Source organism: Muntiacus reevesi, chromosome 9 (genome assembly GCF_963930625.1).
Source record: "Muntiacus reevesi chromosome 9, mMunRee1.1, whole genome shotgun sequence".
NCBI classification, from domain to species: Eukaryota; Metazoa; Chordata; class Mammalia; order Artiodactyla; family Cervidae; genus Muntiacus; species Muntiacus reevesi.
Window position 1 is genome coordinate 85,093,622 of NC_089257.1, and position 25,425 is coordinate 85,119,046.

The 25,425-nt window shown below is 38.5% G+C and overlaps 1 protein-coding gene across 1 annotated transcript in view; it reads left to right on the forward strand.

Annotated features, from left to right (window-relative positions):
• Positions 1–5,861, forward strand: part of DYNC2H1 (dynein cytoplasmic 2 heavy chain 1) — a 396,980-nt gene extending 391,119 nt beyond the window's left edge. The window contains exon 89 of the mRNA XM_065944250.1: positions 5,241–5,861. Coding sequence (XP_065800322.1) covers positions 5,241–5,399 — 159 coding nt within the window. The 3' untranslated portion in view covers positions 5,400–5,861. The remainder of the gene's footprint in view (positions 1–5,240) is intronic.
• Positions 5,862–25,425: the final 19,564 nt, after the last annotated feature.

Sequence of the window (25,425 nt, forward strand, 5' to 3'; positions counted from 1 at the left end):
TTTCTATTAAGATAAACATATTAAGGAGGGAGTTGTGCCATCAGAATTTAATTCAGTTAACAATATTTATGAAACTTCTGTCTGCATAAGATATGCTGAGTGAGAATGACAAAGCACTTATCTCTATTACTTTGATCATTTATTTATTGGCTACCTGAGAGCAAGTCCATTTAACTTTTTAACATTTAACTTTAACTTTTTTAACATTTACCATTTACAAGATTTTGAGAAGTTAAATGTTAAGAAGCAACTGTGGTACTTTGCTTTTAAAACACTGTAGGTTTTTGCTGGGGAGATTTGTACCCTCACCTCACTTAAACATAAAGCCTACAACCAACAGCAGGTTTGGAAGGATTTGGAAATATATACAAACACTAGTAAATTAATAGTGAATATTCAAAGAATCAGCTTTGCATTAGTCTTAGATTCTTGATTTAAAGAAAAAATTGCTTGGTGTTAAAATGAAGAGATATAGAGAAATCTTCTGAATAGAAAGTGATAGCATTATAAAACATTTCAATGTGATGTTTTATTTTCATTTTTGACCGTAGAAGTTAGGTGAAGCAAAGCAATATCGGGTGGCAGAGAAAGATAATTTAAGACCTTTCCTGGGATTATAAATAGACATTCAAAGATTCACATCATTTCAGTTCAACAAATATGTAATGTTTGTCTGCTCTTTGCTGAAGAATTTAAAGGCAATAGCAAAAGAAAGTCTGCACTAGGTTACTAACTTTAGGAACAGCTAAGGTGTTATGAAAATTACAGGAATTTCTGAATCTTAAAGCTTTGCCATTTAAGCAGAATTGGAAAAGAGGGAAGAGATTAGGCAGTGACTAATAATGGTTGAAAATTCTCTTTACTCCAAGTTCCATATTTTTTCTGAGGCCCCACTCAGGATTCATTCTGTCCATTAATCCTTGTTAGGTAAATATATCCCAGAGTAGTAGTTTACTTTGATTTTGTAAAGTACTCATTTTTCTAGAAATTGCATTCTAAATATTTGATGTGTATACTGTTTCCTAAACTAAATTTTAAGTTTCAAAGATGATTATTATTTTCCCTATTTGAATATATATTGAAATTCTTAACCTTTATAATTCCAGGGACAACGTTAGCACATAAATGCTGGTAAATGAGTGGATGAGTAACTGATAGAATCATCAATACAAACATAAGAGAAAAAAAATTAGAAAGATTCAAGGCAGATGGTCTTTTTTTTCTATTTAGATAATGATTCTTCATAAAGAATACATTTTCTCATGTAAATTTCTCATGTTATTGTTTAGGAATGAATGAGTTTTAAAGGGACTTAACTGATTTGTATCAAGGATATAGAAAAGTTAGAACATTATTTTCATGTTTGTTTGAGGAATAGAGATGAGGCTTGGAAAAGATAATCAAAATTCCATATAATACCACTCTTCTTAAAAACAGAATGTTTTAAATTTTTTCATGAAGCAAAAAATATTTTTATTTCTCTCTATCCTAGCACCATCCATGACATGTAGCAAATGGTAAAAAGCTGGGACTTTTCTTAAATTGATTTTAGAAAAATTAGTAAGAATTAAAATGTATGCATATGTAGTTCTAAGATTTGAAGATATGTGGATAAATAATACTTTCAACTCCTGAATACATCATTGGATTCAAGTGTTGTTTGTGTCCCTTTCATGATAGGGAAACTGATACTCAGAGAACAGTCTACACTGTGGGGTCAGGAGCTCCTAGACAAGCTACCATTCAAATGCCAATTTTTTTTCCAAGTGTACTACCTATGACAACTTTGCCACTTGCCTTAACTAAGTTACCGTGAAAAATTCTCCATAAGTCTCTAATTTATCATTTGTAAAATTCTAGAATGAGTCCAACTTTGTCTTATGTTTCATTCTAACTCTAAAACATAATCCATACTTTAAATAAAATTATATAAATTCAATAAATAACATTAATCCTAAATTTGAACTGAAATTATTATGAACTTCTGATGATTTTCTTTAAAAAATATACATATTTCTGAGCTTCAGTCACTGAAAAATCCTAGAAGGAAAATGATAGATCATTTCTAGCACCCAGACTGTGGTCCCTAGTACCATCCCAGGTGGCTCAATAGTAAAGAATCACCTACTAATGCAGGAGATGCAGGTATTATCCCTGGGTTTGGAGGGTCCCCTAGAGGAGGAAATGGCAATCCACTCCATTTTTCCTGCCTGGAAAAAATCTTATGGGCAGAGGAGCCTGGCGGGCTATAGTCTATGGTGTCACAAAGAGTTGGACAGGACTTAGCAAATGAACATGCATGCAGGCACCATTTTTTTCATTAAAGAATCTGAAGATCCTCAGAGTAATGACTGTCCTTTATTTATGAGACATCTCTTTAAGAATTTTCCATAGTTTATTGTGAACCACACAGTCAAAGGCTTTGGTGTACTCAATAAAGCAGAAGTAGATGTTTTTCTGGAACTCTCTTACTTTTTCTATGATCCAACGGATGTTTGCAGTTTGGTCTCTGGTTCCTCTGCCTTTTCTAAATCCAGCTTGACCATCTGGACGTTCTCGGTTCACATACTGTTGAAGCCTCACTTGGAGAATTTTGAGAATTACTTTGCTAGCGTGTGAGATGAGTGGATTGTGCAGGAGTTTGAACATCCTTTGGAATTGCCTTTCTTTGGGATTGGAGTGAAAATTGATGTTTCCAGTCCTTTGGCCACTGCTGAGTTTTCCAAATTTCCTGGCATGTTGAGTGCAGCATTTTCACAGCATCATCTTTTAGAACTTGAAAGAGATGGGCATACCAGACCACCTGACCTGCCTCTTGAGAAACCTGTATGCAGGTCAGGAAGCAACAGTTAGAACTGGACATGGAACAACAGACTGGTTCCAAATAGGAAAAGGAGTACATCATGAGAAACGCCGTGCTGGAGGAAGCACAAGCCTGGAATCAGGATTGCCGGAAGAAATATCAGTAACCTCAGATATGCAGATGACACCACCCTTATGACAGAAACTGAAGAGGAACCAAAGAGCCTCTTGATGAAAGTGAAAGAGGAGAGTGAAAAAGTTGGCTTAAAGCTCAACATTCAGAAAACTACAATCATGGCATCCAGTCCCATCACTTCATGGCAAATACATGGGGAAACAGTGGCTGACTTTATTTTTCTGAGCTCCAAAATCATTGCAGATGGTGATTGCAGCAATGAAATTAAAAGACGCTTACTCCTTGGAAGGAAAGTTGCAACCAACCTAGACGGCATATTAAAAAGCAGAGATATTACTTTGCCAACAAAGGTCCGTCTAATCAAGGCTTGTATGGATGTGAGAGTTGGACTATAAAGAAAGCTGAGTGCTGAAAAATTGATGCTTTAGAACTGTAGTGTTGGAGAAGACTCTTGAGAGTCCCTTGGACTGCAAGGAGATCCAACCAGTTCATCCTAAAGGAGATCAGTCCTGGGTGTTGATTGGAAGGACTGATGCTGAAGCTGAAACTCCAGTACTTTGGCCACCTGATACGAAGAGCTGACTCAGTGGAAAGACCCTGATGCTGGGAAAGATTGAGGGCAGGAGGAGAAGGGGACAACAGAGGATGAGATGGTTGGATGGCTTCACCGACTCAATGGACAAGGGTTTGGGTGGACTCTGGGCATTGGTGATGGACAGGGAGTCCTGGCGTGCTGCAGTTCATAGGGTCGCAAAGAGTCAGACATGACTGAGTGACTGAACTGAATTGAACTGAGTGCAGCGCTTTCACAGCATCATCTTTTAGGACTTGAAATAGCTCAACTGGAATTCCACCACCTCCACTAGCTTTGTTCGTAGTGATGCTTCCTATGGCCCTAGGGATGCTTCCTAAGATTAGATACATGTAGAAACAAAACCCTTAGGGGCCAAATTAATGAGTTCCCACTGCCCAAAGACTGACTGTTTGAACACCAGTAAAATAGTGATTACATTACATTGAAACACATTGAATATGTTTAAATCTACCAGTTTATAATGATACTTCAAAAATAGGTGGTCACTGATCACCTTTTCAGTATAACAGGAGAAAAGATCATTGTTCTAAAAGCACATAAGTAAAGGGAAATTATCAAAAATAGGTGGTCACTGATCACCTTTTCAGTATAACAGGAGAAAAGATCATTGTTCTAAAAGCACATAAGTAAAGGGAAATTAGATAGCATTTATCTAGCCTTTCCTCCCTCATGGTAATTATATGATTGATAAGTGGAATTTCCTCTTTATAGATATGTTTCTGTCTGGAAATATGTAATTAGATCATCATTTTGTAATCTTAAATATAAACAAGATTTACATACTCATCAATGGCACCTAATATCTACAGGAATTTGCTTTATGTTTCAGGGAACTCAAACAGGGGCTCTGTATCAACCTAGAGGGGTTGGATGGGGAGGGAGGTGCATGAAAGTTTGAAGAGGGAGGGGACATATGTGTACCTGTGGCTGGTTCATGTTGAGGTTTGATAGAAAACAACAAAATTGTGTAAAGCAATTATCCTTCAATAAAAAAATAAAAGGAGAGACAGCCACACTATTTGCTTCTTGATTTAGTATACACTGCTACCTATGCAGTGTTTTTACCAAAAATTTAATCTGAATCTGAACTCACCTCCAGATCCCCTTTACAAGAATAAAGAGAACAAAAGAACAAGATACCATGCGGATGTAGCCAACAAAAGTTAGAATATGGGAAACTCTTTGGTATAGTACTTTAGCAAACAAATTGCAAAGATAAAGGAGGGGAAACTTGTAAATTTAGGAGGTGTAAGAGACATAGCAAACCACAAAATGAAGGCTCTATTTGAACTGCTGTTCTTAGAAAAAAATCTTTTTAAAAGTATGGGGTAATGAGATAATGGATATAAGGTGATATTAAGGAATTATTGTTAATATTTTTATGTGATAATATTATTGTGATTATATTTTATTTATAGACATATTTTAATATTTAAGGTGAAATTTTTTGTGTAGGATTTGGTTCAGAATACTGTAATAAAATTGTTGCTGGGGGAAGGTTGTAAATGAAATACATTGAGTTGATAATTGTTGCAGCTGAATGATGGGGTTTATTATGCTAATCTTTATTTTAAACATTTTATAATAAAATGTTAAATAAATCATATTACTTGGGAGGGTTTTATGTTTATATCTTTGGTTATCTAATGATCTGCTTCAACACGGTATATTGCTGTATTTTAAAACAAAATTAATTCTTTTAAACAGGCTGCATATGGTCCGTATTCCCCTGATGAGTGCATATCTTTGCCTGTTTACACAAGCGCTGAAAGGGATCGTGTGGTGATCAATATCAACATTCCATGTGGGGGCAACCAAGACCAGTGGATTCAGTGTGGAGCGGCTCTATTTCTCAAAAATCAGTAGCACCTAGTGACAGTAAAAGCTGTCTTAGCAAGAAGAAATATTTATTAATTAAGCTTTGAATAAAATATGTAATGAGTCATGGTTCACAATATTAGCATATAGTTGTCCTGTGTTGTTTATCTCATCGAGTTTTTACTTTAATGGATAATGATAGCACCTTGTACCTTTTAAAGTAATAACTTAAGTCAACGTTAGAATAGGGTATTCCTTATATAATACAGTAAGTCCCCTACATACAATCAAGTTCCATTCTGAGGGTGCATTTGTAACTCCAGTTGGTTCGTAAGTCCAACAAAGTTTGCCTAGGCTGTCCACTTCAGTATTCTTGGGCTTCCCAGGTGACTCAAACGGTAAAAGAATTCGCCTGCAGGGTGGCAGACGTGGGTTTGATTCCTGGGTTGGGAAGATCCCCTGGAGGAGAGCATGGCAATCCACGCCAGTGTTATTGCCTGGAGAATCCCATGGACAGAGCCTGGCGGCCATGGGGTCAAAAAGAGCCAGGCATGACTGAGCCCACAGCACAGGTCCCTAACTAACACAATCTGCTATATGGTACTGTACTATAATAGGTTTGTAATACTTTCACACAAATGATACATAAAAGCAAGACATAAAGAAACCATTTTTAGTATACTATAGTACCTTGAGAAGCACAGTCATCCATCATGATGGCTGGGATGCGGGGCTGGTGTCAGGTGAACCGGTGAGCTGCATTGCTGACGAGGAGGAAGAGCTGGGAGACGGTGGAGCTGAAGGAGCATCCACAAAGGAGATGGAGTGCAAGCTGCAACTTCACTCATGCCTATGCTGATGCAATGCACGTTCGCTTTTTTAAAAGTTTGCAACTTGAAGGTTCACGTGTAGAAGACTTACTATGGTAAGTATTTTTGTGATGCAGTTCACTTTCAGTGGCTCAAAAATTTGATGTTTTAAGTTAATAAGAGTTTTAAAATATTTAAGGAATCTAATATTTTGGCTATCATTTTTGTATCATGATTATTTAATGACATATAAGATATTAATGTTTCAGTCTTTCATGGTTTTACATATATGCATATATGTATGCATATATATATGTAAAATGTCTTTTTAAACATTGAAAGATGCATTATATTTTAGTTAAATAACTAAGCATCTCAAAGTAATACAAAAGAAATGGGGAATAATTGCACAGAATCCAGGACCTGGATAAGAATTTTACAAATAGAACAATTAAATGATGAAAAGTTGTAATTTCTCCTATAAATGGCTTTCCCTTGTGTTTCTGTGGAACGGTAAAATTCTACAATGGCTGAAAGTTTTAAATAAACAGAAAGGGAAAAGCAGGAAGGAGTATACAGGGAAGGTTTTGTCTGGAAATATCACACATAGCTTATGTTTACATTCCGTTAGAGAGAACTTAATCACATGGTAGCACCTACTTTCTAGGGTGTGGGAAATGTGGTCTAGCTGGGTGCTCAGAGAAGGAAAGCATGGAGCAGCTCACTAGCTGTCCTTGCCCCTCCCATCTGGCAGAGAAAGCTCACTCCTAAAATGCCTTCAAGATAAGGCATAAAATGACTGAAGAAGTATTAAATAAGCATAAGGCCTTTAATTGATCTTCTCATTCCAAACCTTGTGCTTGTGAATTATAATACTTTGAGCAATAAAATAACATGATCCAGACACTGGCCAGATCCCAGGAATACAAAGATGAATACACTGTCCCTGCTTTTAAGAGATTTAAGACCTAATAAGATAGTGAGAGGTAAAAACAATATCTCTGTAAATTCTTTTAATGATAGTCATATTACTGCTGCTGCTGCTAAGTTGCTTCAGTCATGTCTGACTCTATGCGACCCTATGGACAGCAGCCCACCAGACTCCTCTGTCCATGGGATTCTCCAGGCAAGAATACTAGAGTGGGTTGCCATGCCCTTCTCTGGTCATATTTTGTATTTAACATGGTGGCTCAGCTGGTAAAGAATCTGCCTGCAGTCCGGGAGACCTGGGTTCGATCCCTGGGTTGGGAAGATCCCCTGGAGAAGGGAAATGCTACCCACTCCAGGATTCTGGCCTGGAGAGTTCCATGGACTATAGTCCATGGGGTCACAAAGAATTGGACACTACTGAATGACTTTCAGTTCAGTTCACATAAAAAGAAAATATAGAAAAAAATTATAATACAATGAAATCTATTATGTGACATGCCAGCAAAGGGCTATAGAATTTCAGAGGATGGAGTGACTAATTCTACTTCTATATATGTTGTTTAATCAAAGCTTATCAAGAGTAGGCTAATTAGCGCTTTCTTTTCTTTCTTTCTGGAAAACTAACTTTGAAAATTTAAGTTACAAGGGATAGAAAATACATTTATTGGTCTTCCAAAATGAACAAATATTAGCATGCTGTGGTGTTTACTTTAGATTTTTTAAAGAAATTTTTAAAATTTTAAACAATTTCAAAACCAGTGAAACCCTTCATGTTCCTTTTCCAGTCGCATTTTCATCTTTCCTGGTTCAGAGGCACAGATTTGTTGTATACGCAAGCCATTAGTATGACAACAAAATGTATGGCCAAAAACAGTACAGGAGAATTTTGGGTTTTTTTTTTTAATGAATGGGAACTCTGAAACTTCAGAAAAACACACTGAAATTCTCATCAGTAGAAGCAACAAACAATAGTTTTAGATTCCTGGGCCCAGAGATGTTGGAATGGCCCAATCAGGACAATGATTTTAAAAATAAAAACTTCAATAAACCAGGAATAGAAAGGAGCTTCTTTTCCTGGATAGTGAATATCTATGGGGGAAAAAAAAACCAGCAAAGGTCTTTCTTAATGGGGAAATAGAAACATTCTCTTTAAAATGAAGAAGATACAGTTTATCACGTCTATTCAAAATTCTTTAGAGATCCTAACCAGCACAGAATGACAAGAAAAATAAAAGTGAAATTGAAAAGTGAAAGCAAATAAGAAAAAACAAAAACTATTTTAGAAAGAAGACATTAGCAGAAATGAAAATAAAGGCAGAATTGAAAGGGCAAAAACAAATAAAAGAAAAATATGCTCAGGAAGAAGACAGCCCTCCTTCCCGTTCATCAGTCCTTTGTCCATCTTTTAATTTTTAGCACCTGCACATACAAAAATAAAAGTTTAAGCACAGAAACTGAGTTTAACAGTGTTAAGCATTTCTCCAAAAGTCAGTGAATGTTTTATTTTTTTGGTCTGAGACTTTGTGCTATAAGTCCTGAAAGAGTGGTGGAGAGTGATGTAAGAAAACAGAAATGACAATCACTCCACATGATTGAGACACGTGGGGAGTTTCTAACATTTGACTTCCATTCACTCATTTCCATTTGCCAAAATAAAACGTGTATAAATTATTACTTGCCACCCATCTCCTCAGGAAAATATAAACACAAAGGGATCTGACCAGTAAACTCCCAAACATGCCCAGGACAAGACTGCAGAGGGCCCTGGGGACACACCAGAAACATACAGAATGAAGTACAATAGACTCAAAATCCGCCACCTTGCCCCTTGTTTTTGGCCCTCTTGCACATTAAGCATCTTGAGAGTAGGAAGTGTACTTTTCATACATTGCTAGTGTTTGTTTACTGGTATTGGAGCTCAATACATACATGTAGACATGATGATCAGCATTTTTTTTACTGAAAGGGGAAAAATAAGTATCAACCAAAGTACTGTGTTGGTATTATTATTTCTGATTATCCTATGCCTAATTTATCCTCCTCCCTCTTTTCCTGAAGGAAAATGTTTCCTGAAAACCATTTCAAAGGAGTTTAAATCAGTAGAAAATAAGAGAAAAGCAGAGACAGGAGGGTGGATAGATAGATAATCTTTGATTTCTCCTTGTTTTCAAAGGGGACTAGTTATTGGTTAGCAAAGTAAGGGTAGAGAATAAAACATAACAGTTCGCGTTTTATAGAAAGCTCACATGGCAATGAAGATACCAACTTAAACCACACAGAAAGAATAATGGAATCATATCATAGCCTAAATATAAAATCTGAATGTTTATTAAAGTCAGTGACACCCATATGATTTGGAGGTTGCTTTATTTCCATTTGAAATATCAGCCAGTTATTAAAATAGGAATTTGGCTGAACAGAGCTGGTTCTGCTGTAATTGTTACATCCTTAACAATGCTGCATTTGCTAACTGGTTTATAATTTCAATCACAACTCTTCCCATGTTAAACAGAGACTGCTACTTATCATTCTCCTGAGAAGGGGACGACAGAGGATGAAATGGTTGGATGGCATCACCAACTCAATGGACATGGGTTTGGGTGGACTCTGTGCATTGGTGATGGACAGGGAGGCCTGGCGTGCTGGGGTTCATGGGGTCGCAAAGAGTCGGACGTGACTGAGCGACTGAATGAACTGAACTGATTGCCATAATAAAATGTTTATCTGGGTATTCAGAATAACATCAGTTCCTCATTTCTCTTAGATTCAAGTGTGACCATATGATTCACTTCTGCCCAAAAGATTGTGAGCACAGATATCATATAGCAACTTCTAAGAGTCATCTTCACAGGACATGATCAGTATGTCATTCTCTTGCTTCATTTCTTCCTCTGTTCTGCCAGGCACGGGGCCACTGTCATCTTGAGACATGTTTATGGCTACAACAGGCAGAGCAGCAATGCGGAAGGACCCCGGTTCTCTTACTGGAACACAGATACTATACCTGAACCATTTCACTCTGCACTTCACTTACTTCATTTATCAAGAGAGACTACAAACCCTCAACGGAGTGTATAAAAGTCATGTGACCAGTGGCATGGACAAATAGAACAGGACTCAGACAGTCCCTCCAAAAACAAGGACTCGACTAGAACTCTCAAACTGAACTGAGAACCCTGAGTTGGAAGCACTTAATGACCTGAGCTCTCTGACCGAGGCAGGACCCAGCTGGGTGGGCAATGGCTGTAAACAAAGCTGTTTTTTCAGTGACACCAGGGGTACCTTTGGGACTGCACTCCTCATGTGAAAGTCAGACATTAACCTCCCTTCCCTCCAAAGGCACTTGCACTTCCGGCCGCTTTATGGGTGGCCACAGGAGAACTGCAAGTATATAGAAAAGCACGATTGACTATGCCAAAGTCGTTGACTGTGCGGATCGCAATAAACTGGAAAATTCTGGAAGAGATGAGAATACCAGAGCACCTGACCTGCCTCTTGAGAAACCTGTATGCAGGTCAGGAAGCAACAGTTAGAACTGGGCATGGACCAGCAGACTGGTTCCAAATAGGAAAAGGAGTGCGTCAAGGCTGAATATTGTCACCCTGCTTATTTAACTTATATGCAGAGTACATCAAGAGAAATGCTGGGCTGGAAGAAGCACCAGCTGGAATCAAGATTGCCAGGAGAAATATCAATAACCTCAGATATGCAGATGACACCATCCTTATGGCAGAAAGTGAAGAGGAACTAAAGAGCCTCTTGTTGAAAGTGAAAGAGGAGAGTGAAAAAGTTGGCTTAAAGCTCAACATTCAGAAAACTAAGATCATGGCATCTGGTCCCATCACTTCATGGCAAATAGATGGGGAGACAGTGGAAACAGTGTCAGACTTTATTTTTCAGAGCTCCAAAATCACTGCAGATGGTGATTGCAGCCATGAAATTAAAAGATGCTTACCTCTTGGAAGGAAAGTTATGACCAACCTAGATAGCATATTAAAAAGCAAAGACATTGCTTTGCCAACAAAGGTCCGTCTAGTCAAGGCTATGGTTTTTCCAGTGGTCGTGTATAGATGTGAGAGTTGGACTGTGAAGAAAGCTGAGCGCCGAAAAATTGATACTTTTGAACTGTGGTGTTGGAGAAGACTCTTGAGAGTCCCTTGGACTGCAGGGAGATCCAACCAGTCCATCCTAAAGGAGATCAGTCCTGGGTGTTCATTGGAAGGACTGATGCTGAAGCTGAAACTCTAGTACTTTGGCCACTTGATGTGAAGAGTTGCTCATTGGAAAAGACCCTAATGCTGGGAGGGATTGGGGGCAAGAGGAGAAGGGGATGACAGAGGATGAGATGGCTGGATGGCATCACCGACTCAATGGACATGAGTTTGAGTAAACTCTGGGAGTTGGTGATGGACAGGGAGGCCTGGCGTGCTGCGATTCATGGGGTCGCAGAGTTGGACATGACTGAGCAACTCAACTGAACTGAACTGAACCTGTAGGTCATTTATCCCTCAGACAGTGAATCTTTACCTGATCCACAAGATCTTTGTGGATCTTTCCAAGATGAGACTACCTAGGGTTACTTAGTGGAGAATAACTGCTTCATTAGTTATGTGCTTCTTGTGGACAGTTTTCCCTATAAGGGGAGTCACCTAACTAAATGGTGGTAGGAAATATGTTCTTGTCTTCAACTGAAGTGATCAATGACATCATCTTGGTCCTGGAAGGCATTCAGGCCAGCCTCAACTCACCATTCGTGGTGACTGTGATAAGCATCCCCAGACTAAATTCTGTTTGGTCTTCATGTGATAATTTAAAAAAGGAATGCTTATGACATAATGATAGTGGGAAAAGATATACCATATGTTATATTGTATAATTTAATGAGTCAGCATGTATATGGCATATCTCTGATTGAGAGGGAGGTATTTAAAATATTTAATTATATTTATTTCTGGGTAGAATGATAGGTAATTTTTGCTTTACACAGGGTATATTTTTACATTTTTCAAATGCTCTTAGACTGTATTGCTTTATAATTAAAACACTAGATGTTTAAAATTAAAGGAAATAAGAAATAAAAATGTAAACTCGAAACAACGTGTGAACATTAGCTTTTTACATACTGAGATAATTCCTTTCAGAGTCCCTTTATTTGCAAGCTTTCTAGTCTATTTGTAGTACTGTTGTAGAAATTATTTTATTCAACTTTTTATAACCTCAAGTATAGGTTCATTAGAATTTATATATAACTGGTATGTGATTAATTATTTTAAATAAAAAACAAGCAGGGCATTTCTACCTTTCATATAGCTGCAATCAGATATGTATGTAATTTTAAATTTTAATATCTATAGTGGTAAGAGAAGTGGTGAGTCAAGGGAGAGTTTACCTGAAGTCAATGTAAAGGCTTATATATAACTAGAGTGGCAAGAGGCCTGGATGTGGCGTTAGGCCCCTAGGCTGCCAGGCTTAAGGTTACACCAGATTTGCCAAGATAGTGGATCCTTCTGAGCCTAGGTTTCTTCATTTATAAGATGTGAATCACTGTTCCCATTCCAAAGTGTAATTTGGAGAGCAAATGAAATGTCACATCATAACATTATATAAGCTAGTATAAATTTAACTTTGAGTTACTGTTTTATCATCTTGATACTGGATGTGAATTTAAATGCTAAAATAAGTTGTAAATCACAATCTATGTAACCATTAATTCACTATTTAGAAGTAACAAGCTGAGAATAATTTAATTGTAATATTCTCAAGTTTTCCACTATCTAGCTTATTTGTGACTATTTTTCCAGTGTTAAAAATTCATTTTGTGTTCACAAGATGAACCACAGTTTAATCAGATGCTGTCATCTGTAGCATTTTGTTCAAAACCACGTCTGTATATGACCAATGTATCAATATAATAATAATAACTAAGACTTAGGACTGACTGCAAGCTAAGCACTGCTCCAAATGATTGATAGATGAAAGAGAAGTAGACAGGTAATTATTTTCATTTATGATGAACATTTTCCTAATGAGAAAAACAAGGCCAGGTTGGGTGACTTGCTCAGCTAACAAACTGGTAAAATGCAAGGGAGAAAACTCACTCAGCACTCCCTCCCCTCAAGGAAAGAACAAAGTCAGCAAAGTTGAATTCTTGGGCGAGTTTGCTAAAAGGACTGAGCAGGGCCACTTCAGCACCACAGGTTGGTCAGTTCTTCAACCTGACAAATTTTTGCTGCAGCAGACTTTCTGGCAAGAAGATAAGAAAAATTGACAGGACCCATCAAAAATACTTGCTACATTATGTATTTTCATTGAAAAGTCACCTCCATAAAACTTAGGAAGAGAATATGGGAAGGAAATATTTTGAATTGTGAACTCAGCTCTCAGAACTCAGTTCTGTCTATACTCCAAATTCTGAGTGTCTTTTGCATACACAGTATAGTTCAAGGGGCCTTGAGGGCTTTCCCTTCGTGATACAAGAGTGATAATGAAATCAAGACCATGTTTTTATTTTTCTTATAAAGAACCCTGTGAAATATGTCAGACATACAGATATGCACAGTGTATGTATACAGCATAAGGAATAATAGAATGATTGTCTATACTAACACAGCTTTGAAAAAGAACATTAACTAGCACCACTTAATCTCCTTCATATGTTTTCAGTATCTCATATCCTACTCTGCATTCCAGAAAATAATCCTGACTTTATTTTTTATAATTCCTTTGGGACTCTTCATGGATGTCCAACTCTCACATCCATACATGACTACTGGAAAAACCATAGCTTTGACTAGACAGTCCTTTGTCAGCAAAGTGATATCTCTGCTTTTGTAATATGCTGTCTAGGTTGATCATAGCTTTTCTTCCACGGAGCAAACATCCTTTAATTTCATGGCTGCAGTCACCATCTGCAGTGATTTTGGAGCCCAAGAAAAGAAAATCTGCCACTGTTTCCACTTTTCCCCCAACTATTAGCCATGAAGTGATGTGCTGGATGCCACGGTCTGTGTTTTTTAATGCTGAGCTTTAAGCCAAATTTTTCACTCTCTTCTTTCACTTTCATCAAGATGCTTTTTAGTTCCTCTTCACTTTCTGCAGTTAAAGTGGTATCATCTTCATATCTATGGTTGTTGCTATTTCTCCTGGCAATCTTGATTCCAGCTTGAGCTTCACCCAGGATGGTATTTTGCGTGATATACTCTGCATAGAAGCTATGACAAACCTAGACAGTGTATTAAAAAGCAGAGACGTTACTTTCCCAATAAAGGTCCATATAGCCGAAGCTATAGTTTTTCCAGTAGTCATGTTTGGATGGGAGAGTTGGACAATAAAGCAGACTTGATGCTTTTGAGCACTGTGGTGTTGGAGAAGACTCTTGAGAGTCCCTTGGACTGCAAGGAGATAAAGTCAGTCAATCCTAAAGGAAATCAATCCTAAATATTCCTTAGAAGGACTGATGCTAAGTGAAGCTCTAATACTTTGGCCACCTAATGCGAAGAGCCAACTCACTGGAAAAGACCCTGATGCTGGGAAAGATTGAGGGCAGGAGGAGAAGGGGATGACAGAGGACGAGATGGTTGGATGGCATCACCGACTCAGTGGACATGAGTTGGAGCAAGCTTGGGGAGATGGTGAATGACAGGGAAGCCTGGCGTGCTGCAGTCCATGGGATCACAAAGAGTCAGACACGACTGAGGGACTGAACAGCAACAGCTCTGCATATAAGTTAAATAAGCAGGGTATAAGACAATACACAGCCTTGACGTGCTCCTTTCCCAATTTGGAACCAGTCTGTTTTTCCTTGTCTGGTTTGAACTGTTGCTTCTTGACCTGCATACAGGTTTCTCAGGAGTTGGGTAAGGTAGTCAGGTATTCCCATCTCATTAAGAATTTTCCACAGTTTGTTGTGATCCACACAGACAAAGGCTTTAGCATAGTCAGTGAAGTAGAGGCAGATTTTTTTTGGAACTCCCTTGCTTTTTCTATGATCCAGTGGATGTTGGCAATTTGATCTCTGGTTCTTCTGCCTTTTCTAAATCCAGCTTGTACATCTGGAAGTTCTCACTTCACATACTGCTAAAGCCTCGCTTGAAGGATTTTGAGCATAATCTTTCTAGCATGTGAAATGAGTGCAATTGTACAGTTATTTGAACATTCTTTGGCATTGCCTTCCTTTGTTTTTTATTTTTATATGAATGACATCTATCTTGAGGCCTTTGTTTTTTCAATATGAATTGAACAAAATTTGCTTATGCAGTCTCTTCTGGAACATTTTAATTGTCATTTTTTTTTCTTGCTACAACAAATTATGTTGCTGTAAAAATTCTTAGTGTGTCTCCTGACGTGTACTTACAAGACTTCTTCTAGGGCCATACCTAGAAGGGGAGTGACTGAGTCTCCAGAGACAAACCATCAACTTAATAAGGTAATGCCAAGTGATTTTGCAAGTGATTAAATGACTTAACATATATGAAGCACTTGAAAGAGTGCTCGCACTAATTTTATTATGATCATAGTTATGAATGTGGTTGAACCAATTTACAGTCCCACCAGCAGGGTGTATGAGTTCTTGTCATTCTGTATCCTTATTCAGTACTTAACATTTCTGTATATCTGGTAGATATGAAATGGCATTACATGGTAGCTTTAATTTGCATTTCCCTATTTACAAATAAAGTTAAGCAACTTTTCTTATGTTTTGTTGTCCATTTATGATGTTTTTTTCTGTGAAATGACGTTTTCATCTTTTGCCCAACTTTTTCCTATTGAGTTATCTTTTCTTGCATTTTATTTTGATACACAAAAGTTTTTTTTTTTTTTAATTGAAATGCAGTAGAACCTTTCAGTCTTTTGTCTGGTTTGTTTTTCCAGTACAAGGTCATTAAACTGACAACTTTTTTCTCCTTACAGTTCAAAGGTTTGTTTTTTGTTAGTAGAATGACCTCAAATAGAAACATTAAGTCAGATAAAGCCATGTGCAGATCCAAAATTTAGTTGCTTATCTTTTTCAATATTTGTAACACATAGTTCTAAGAGAATGGAAGAGTATAAGTCCATTAATATCTGTTAAAGGAGAAATTAAAACTCTAATACAAAGTGAGCTCTAGACAGGATTTTAATTGCTGGTCAGGAGGTTCACACAAACACAGTGTGGATGTTTTATGTTGATAGGCTTTGGGAGAAGATTTCTCGTGTAGAGTTTTAAAGCCAAAATCATAAATTGCTTTGGGCTCAAATTAGGCTTAGAATAAAGGGATGTGTCTAGAAGATAAGTGAAATAAGAGACTTTGGAAAATCATAAATTCACTGACAGTCTGTTTTACTACTAATTCTGGTCACTCCTCTGAAAAACGAAGCTGTCTTGCCAAGTGTCACCTACACTTTTCAGGTGAACTCATTGTTAAAGAATCCGCCTGCCAATACAGGAGATGCAGCAGACGTGGGTTCAATTCCTGTGTCTAGAAGATCCCCTGGAGGAGTAATGGCAACCCGCTCCAGTATACTTGTCTGTAAAGTCCCATGGACAGAGAGGCCTGGTGGGCTACAGTCCACGGGGTCACAAAGTATCAGACACAACTGAGCGGCTGAGCAAGCACAAGTGTCACCTATATGTAGGTGTCTACAGGTGTTTTTTCTTTTGTCACTTCAAAGGTCTTTTTTTTATCACTAGAACAAATATGTGCATAGTTTAGGAATCCACCAATCTCACCTGTTCATCATCATTAAATAGGAAATTTAGATAGTGTGTCTCACAATATCAAAGTCTTTAGAGTTGTACTGAAAATACATACAATTATCTGAGCCAAAGAAATGAAAAACCTAATCATATCCAAGAGTTGAACTGCAGATTTGTGAGTAGATAGTAAAGCAACTCATTTGTATAACTTGCATTCATGAGCAAAGGCTTCCTGTATAAAAGCTAAATCTGGAAGTTTGTGATGCAGTGACAACAAAATAAGGGGATTATATGACAGTTAAGGCAGTGGTTGGAACTTTCTGGATGCCTCTAGCCCAGGCTGTCACTGAAAGTAAAACTGTGGTGGAAAGCTGCTCTCCACAGTGTGCTTGCCCAGGACGCTGTAGGGAACAAGGCAGATGCTCCAGCCAGGAGAAGAACGGGACTGGAGGTCCTGGCAAGCTTGGTGATGCTCTCGGGGTCCTACACCCCCCTCACCCCTTCTAGCCCTCACCCCAAGGCTTCATTTCACGTCCTCTTTCCCAAGGGTTTCATTCCCATGTGAACTCAGGCTGGACTTGGGGCCCTGGAATTGAACAGGCCAAGCCCAAATTAGGGGTATAGGAAAGATGAGGAAAGAGATTAGGCTCACAGTAGGCCTTTTCCTAAGAGAAAATAGGTCTTGTGTCTGCTCACTTCTCTGGGGCAATATCTCCAAGCTGGGAAAATAGGACACTTGGTTACACGTGGCAGAGGCAAAGGGACCTTGCAGGAGGTTAAATAGAATGGCTCTTTAAGAAGAGATTTGTACAAGATTAGACTCTGAGACCCTCAAGAATTCATTTTAAGGTCCAGTACTCCAACTGGCCTGTAGTCCTTACAACGTTGTGATAAAGTATGTAAAGCACTTTGCAAATGATGCAGCATTATATGTGTGGTTTTACATATATTTTTAGGGTTTCCCTGGTGGCTCAGATGGTAAAGCATCTGGCTACAATGCAGGAGAACCAGGTTCAATCCCTGGGTCAGGAAGATCCTCTGGAGAAGGAAATGGCAACCTACTCCAGTACTCCTGTCTGGAGAATCCCATGGATGGAGGAGCTTGGTGGGCTACAGTTCATGGGGTCACAAAGAGTTGGACACAACTTCACTTTCACTTTCACATACATTATCACAATCCTGTGAGGACTACAAGCCAGTTGTAGAATCTGAGACTTTGGGGGGTTGAGCAGAATGTTCAAACTCAGGACCCCAAATTCCCACCTGTAAAATCAACTTAAAATGCTTCTATCTCTCACTGAACCCAGTGAAAAAGAGCCATTGCTATTCCTGTGGATGAGCAGAATGGATTTTGATTCCCTTGCTAGGAACCTTCCTTCTGAGAGCTCTGTTTGCTGAGGATTGCTCTAGCAAGACATATTTTCCTGAGACTGTGGACTTAGGACTTCCTGGAAAGAAGAAATTAAAGTCAACCCTTGGAGAGCACAGGACTGAATATGCAGGATCTATTCAATACATACACCATTTAATGTGCTATGAATAACTTTAAGCCTTGTATCAAAGGGGTGTGTGTGTGTGTCTGTGTGTGCACTTATCTATATATACTTGCTCTCCAAGGACTTATACTCCTAAATCTTTCAGTCCCCTTGCCCATTCACACTCCCTTTACTGTCAGAGGTCTTTCTGTTCAGAAGAGCTTCTCCAAGAGGCTCAAAAAAAGACTCTGATACGTCCATAACTCCTGCAGCAGAGGCACTCTATGTCTCAGAACACCTGGCGCCTCCAGGGTCCCCATAAGCCAAGCAGCTGTGCCACCTTCATGCTCAACCCTCACTGGGGCAGAGCAAAACTGAAAGCATTCCCCCTAAGATCAGGAACAAGACAATGATGTCCACTTTCACCGCTATTATTCAACATAGTTCTGGAAGTCTTAGCTATAGCAATCAGAGAAGAAAAATAAATGAAATCCAGATCTGAAAGAAGAAGTAAAGTGCTCCCTGTTTGCAGATGACATGATACTGTACATAGGAAACCCTAAAGAAAATTACTAGAGCTAGTCAGTGAACTTAGCAAAGTTGCAGGATACAAAATCAATATACAGAAATCACTTGCATTTCTATATACTAACAATGAAAAAACAGAAAGAGAAATTAAGGAATCAATCCCATTCACCATTGCAACAAAAAGAAATAAATATCTAGGAATAAACCTATCCAAGAGACAAAGGAACTGTACACAGAAAATTATGCCACTAATGAAAGAAATCAAAGATGACATAAATAGATGAAGAGATATTCCATGTTCTTGAGTAGGAAGAATCAATATTGTGAAAATGACTATACTACCAAACACAATCTACAGATTCAATATGATCCCTATAAAATTACCAATAGTACTTTTCACAGAATTAAAATAAAAATTTTCACAATTCATATGGAAGCACGAAAGATCCTGAATAGCCAAAGTAGTCTTGAGAAAGAAGAATGGAGCTGGAGGAATCAAGCTTCCTGACTTCAGATTATACTACAAAGCTATAGTCATCAAGACAGTATAGTATTGGCACAAAGACAGAAATATAGACCAATGGAGCAAGATAGAAAGCCCAGAAATAAACTCATGCACCTATGGGTACCTTACTTTCGACAAAGGAGGCAAGAATATACAATGGAACAAAGACAGCCTCTTCAATAAATGGTGCTGGAAAAACAAGATAGCTACATGTAAAAGAATGACATTAGAACAGTTCCTAACACCATGCACAAAGATAAACTCAAAATGGATTAAAGACTTAAGTGTAAGACCAGAAACTATAAAACTGTTAGAGGAAAACATAGACAGAACACTCCATAACATAAATCAAAGCAAGATCCTCTATGACTCACCTCCTTAGAGTAATGGAAATAAAAACAAAAGTAAACAAGTGGGACCTGATTAAACTTAAAAGCTTTTGCACAGCAAAGGAAACTATAAACAAGGTGAAAAAACAACCCTCAGAATGGGATAAAATAATAGCAGATGAAACAACTGACAAAGGATTAATTTCCAAAATATACAAGCAGCTCATACAACTCAATACCAGAAAAACAAACAACCCAATCAAAAAGTGGGAAAGAGACCTAAACAGATATTTCTCCAAAGAAGACATACAGATGGCTATCAAACACATGAAAAGATGCTCAACAGTGCTCATTGTTCGAAAAATTCAAGTCAAAACTACAATGAGATATCACCTCACAACAGTTAGAATGGCCATCATCAAAAAATCTACAAACAATAAGTGCTGGAGAGGGTGTGGAGAAAAGGGAACACTGTTGCACTGTTGGCGAGAATGTAAATCGATACAGCCACTATGGAAGATGGTATGGAGATTCCTTTAAAAATCTAGGAATGAAACCACCATACGACCCAGCAATCCCACTCCTAGGTATATACCCTGAGGAAACCCAAATTGAAAAAGACACATGTATCCCATTATTCACTGCAGCACTTTTGACAATAACTAGAACATGGAAGCAACCTAGATGTCCACCGACAGGTGAATGGATAAAGAAGTTGTAGTCCATATACACAATGGAATATTACTCAGCCATAAAAAGGAACACATTTGAGTCAGTTCTAATGAGGTGGATGAACCTAGAACCTATTATACAGGTTGAAGTAAGTCAGAAAGAGAAAGATAAATATTGTGTACTAACACATATATACGGAATCTAGAAAAATGGTCCTGAAGAAGTTGTTCACAGGACAGCAGTGGAGAAACAGACATAGAGAATAGACTTATGGACATGAAGAGAGGGGAGGAGTGAGGTATAGGGAAAGAGTAACATGGAGACTTGCATTACCATATGTAAATAGACAGCCAACGGGGATTTTCTGTCTGGCTTAGGAAACTCAAACAGGGGCTCTGTATCAACCCAGAGGGGTGGGCTGGGAGGGAGATGGGAGGGGGGTTTACAAGGGAGGGGACATATGTATACCTGTGGCTGATTCATGTTGAGGTTTGACAGAAAACAGCAAAATTCTGTAAAGCAATTATCCTTCTTTAAAAAGAAAAACAAAAAACAAGCAACTAAAAAAAAAACTCATACATCTTAGCACCTCTGGCACTGACATACATGGCTTGATTCCAGTCCTAACTGGCCATATGTAAAGCCACTGTAAAGTTTAAGCAAACATAAGCTCTGAAAAAAGAATTTCCACTTGAAAATAAGGGGTTTTTAGAAAATGGGCCACTGATTGTATTCTTCAGAAATATTAATGTCTTATAAGACAGAGCAAGCTGGAGAATTGTTCCAGATTAAAGGAGGCAGAAGAGGTAAATACAACGCGTGTTCTTGTCTGCATCCTGTACTGGAGGGAAAACAGTGCCAAAAAGGACATTCCCATGTAGGTAAACTGGCGAAAGTGAAATAGACAATTATATTTGATAATTTTGCTGAATTAAATGCACTGAAGTTGATTACCAAACTATTAAAAAAAAACATTATTTTTCTTAGGAAATACACATAGAATTGTCTGAGAGTAAAAAAACCATGATGTATGCAACTTATTTTCAAATGTTCAGGAAAAAGAAAAGCTTGCATTTGCATACGAAGAAAGGAAATAGGACAAAATACTAATGATAGATGCTGCTGCTAAGTCGCTTCAGTCGTGTCTGACTCTGTGCGACCCCAAAGATGGCAGCCCACCAGGCTCCCCTGTCCCTGGGATTCTCCAGGCAAGAACACTAGACTAATGGGCTGCCATTTCCTTCTCCAGTGCATGAAAGTGAAAAGTGAAAGTGAAGTCGCTCAGTTGTGTCCGACTCTTAGCAACCCCATGGACTGCAGCCTACCAGGCTCCTCCGTCCATGGGGTTTTCCAGGCGAGAGTACTGGACTCGGGTGCCATTGCCTTCTCCTAACTGATAGATAAATCTGGGTAAAAAAAAATAATGTGTTCTTTATCAATTTTGTAACTTTCATTGAACAAATAATTATTTTACTATTTCCAAATATAAAACAAATTTAAGAGTTTAACTCATTTACATCATCCCACTGAGGCTAGCCTCCCCCTTGAGAGTCTCTGACTTTGATTCCCACTGATGTCACCACCACCCCTACCTCCCATTAAGTGTGCAAAAACCAGCACAACTTTGCAGATGAATTAAATTAAAAATTTTTAATTGCTTTATATTTTCTCCAGACAAAAGTTGAAAAGAAAATGAGATAAGTAATAGTCTTAAAAATAAAATGTTTATAAAATGTTGTAACAAAAACATGTTTACAACATGTAGGTTTCAGATCTAAAGTATCAACTTTTTGTTTTTAGTTAGAACCATAAACCTAAATTCCTACTTTGCTATGTGACAGCTGTATGCCTCAAAATGGTTATTTTGGCTCTTCATTCTTAAGTTTCTGCATCTGTTATATGGAGATAAATGTCCTCAGCTCAGGGTTGCAGTTGGTATAACAGATAATATTGTGATAAGTCTCTAGTACATATCAGGAACTGAAGAAATAGCAGCTATGTTAAGCATTTGAAAAGATCCTGATGCTGGGAGGGATTGAGGGCAGGAGAAGAAGGGGACGACAGAGGATGAGATGGTTGGATGGCATCACTGACTCAATGGACATGAGTTTGGGTAAACTTTGGAAGTTGGTGATGGACAGGGAGGCCTGGCGTGCTGCGATTCATGGGGTCACAAAGAGTCGGACATGACTGAGTGACTGAACTGAAGTGAGAATATGAATAGGGCTATCAGAGAACTTTACTAGATCTCACATATCTTTATTGAAAAATAGCTAAACTCTTACATGTGCTATGCTTAGTTGCTCAGTCATGTCCAGTTCTTTGCGATCCCATGGACTGTAGCTCACCAAGCTCCTCTGTCCATGGGATTCTCCAGGCAAGAATACTGGAGTGGGTTGCCATGCCCTTTCCCAGGGGAGCTTCCCAACCCAGGGATAGAACCCAGGTCTCCTGCACTGCAGATGGATTCTTTACCATCTAAGCCACCAGGGAAGTCCAAGAATACTAGAGTGGGTAACCAATCCCTTCTCCAGGAGAGCTTCCCAACCCAGGAATCAAACAAATGTCTCCTGAATGGCAGGCAGATTCTCTACCAACTGAGCTGCCAGGGAAGCTCCAACCACTTGTATAGGCATACCTTGTTTTATTGCACTTTGCAGATACTGCATTTTTCACAAATTGAAGATTTGTGGCAGTCATCCATTGAGCAAGTCTATCCGCTCCATTCTTCCAGTAACATTTGCTCACTTTGAGTGTGTCACGTTTTGGTAATTCTTATAATATTTTAAACTTTATTATATTATTATTGTGTTATCATGGTGACCTGTAATTAATGATACTTGATGCAAAGAGTTGACTCATTGGAAAAGACCCTGATGCTGGGAGGGATTGGGGGCAGGAGGAGAAGGGGATGACAGAGGATGAGGTGGTTGGATGGCATCACCGACTCGATGGACAAGAGTTTGAGTAAACTCCAGGAGTTGGTAATGGACAAGGAGGCCTGGCGTGCTGCGATTCATGGGGTCGCAAAGAGTCGGACACGACTGAGCGACTGAACTGAACTGATGTTACTATAGTAATTGTTTGGGGTGTGACAAATCATATAAGATGGCAGACTTAATAAATGTGTGTTCTGACTGTTCCACTGCCAGCTGTCCCACCTCTTTCCCTTTCTTTGGACCGCCCTATTCCTTGAGACACAACAATTTTCAAATTAAGCCAGCTAATAACACTACAATGGCCTCTACATGTTCAAGAGGAAGGGAGAGTCACAGGTCTCTCTCTTTAAATCAAAAGCAATAAATAATAGGAAAGCATGTCAAAAACCTAAGACAGAATGCAAGCTATGCTTCTTGCACCAAACAGTTAGCTGAGTTGTGAATGCAAACAGAAACTCTTGTAGGAAATCAAACGTGCTACTCTCATCAGCCAACATATGATAAGAAAGTGAAACAGTGTTATGGCTGGTGTGGAGACAGTTTTGGAGGTCTGAATAGAAGTTCAAACCAGTCACAACATTCCTTTAATCTAATCCAAATCAAGACCCTGACTCTGTTCAATTCAGTGACTATTAAAAAAGGTGAGGAAGTGGCAGGGAAAACGCTTGAAGCTAGCAGAGGTTGGTTCATGAGGTTTGAGGAAAGAAGCCATCTCATAACCTAAAAGTGCAGGGTGAAGCAGCAAGCGCTGATGTAGGAAAGTAGGAACTGCAGCAAGTTATCCAGAAAAGCTTGCTAAGATAAGTCATGAAGGTAGCTATTGCTACACCAAACAACAGATTTTTTGATAGAGACAAAACAGTCTTCTGTTGGAAGAAGCTGGGCTCTTTTGCTAGAGAAAAGTCAATACCCAAATTCAAAGTTTAAAGAACAGGCTGACTCTCCTGTTAGAGGTTAATGCAGCTGGTGACTTCTATAAGTTTAAGCTCACTTACCATCCTAAAAATCCTAGGGCCCTTATGAATTATGCTAAATCTACTCTGCCTGTGCTGTATAAATTGAACAACAAAGGCTGGATGACAGCACACCTGTTTACAACACAGTTTACTAGACACCTACTGCTCAGGAAAAAAGATTCCTTTCAAAATACTTCTGTTCATTGACATTCTACCCGGTCACCCGAGAGCTCTGATGGAGATGTGCAATGAGATTTGGGTTGTTTTCTTGCCTGTTAACAGAATATCTATTCTGCATCACATGGATTAAGAAAAAATTTCACCATTCAAATCCTTTTATTTAAGGAACACATTTCACAAGACTGTAGGGCTGAAGATAGTGACTCATCTAATGGATTTGGGCAAAATAAATTGAAAACCTTCTGGAAAGCATTCACCATTCTAGATGCCACTAAGGACATTTGTGATTCATGAGAAGAGGTCAAAATGTCAACTTTAATAAGAGTTTGAAAAAGGTTGGTTCCAACCCTCATAGATGACTTTGAGGGTTCAGGATTCCAGTGGAGGAGGTAACTGCAGGTGTGGTAGAAATAGCAAGAGAACTAGAATTGGAAGGGGAGCCTGCAGATGTGACTGAATTGTTATAATCTCATGATATGAATTTCATGGATGAGGAGTTGCTTCTTAGGGTTGAGCAGAGAAAGTGGCTTCTGGAGATAGAATCTGCTCCTGGTGAAGATGCTGTGAAGATTATTGAAATGACAATACATGATTCAGAATATTATATAAACTTAGTTGGTAAAGCATTGGCAATGTTTGAAAGGACTGACTTCAATTTTGAAATAAATCTGCTGTAGGTAAAATGCTATCAAATAGCAGTGCAAGCTATAAAGAAAATTTTCATGAAAGAGTCAGCCATTAAAAAGAATTCATTTGAATCAGTTCTAATGAGATGGATGAAACTGGAGCCCATTATACAGAGTGAAGTAAGTCAGAAAGATAAAGACCAATACAGTATAGTAATGCATACATATGGAATTTAAAAAGATGGTAATGATAACCCTATATGCAAAACAAAAAGAGACACAGATGTACAGAACAGACTTTTAGACTCTGTGGGAGAAGGCGAGGGTGGGATGTTCTGAGAAATAGCATTGAAACAAGTATACTATCAAGGGTGAAACAGATCACCAGCCCAGGTTGGATGCATGAGACAAGTGCTCAGGGCTGGTGCACTGGGAAGACCCAGAGGGAT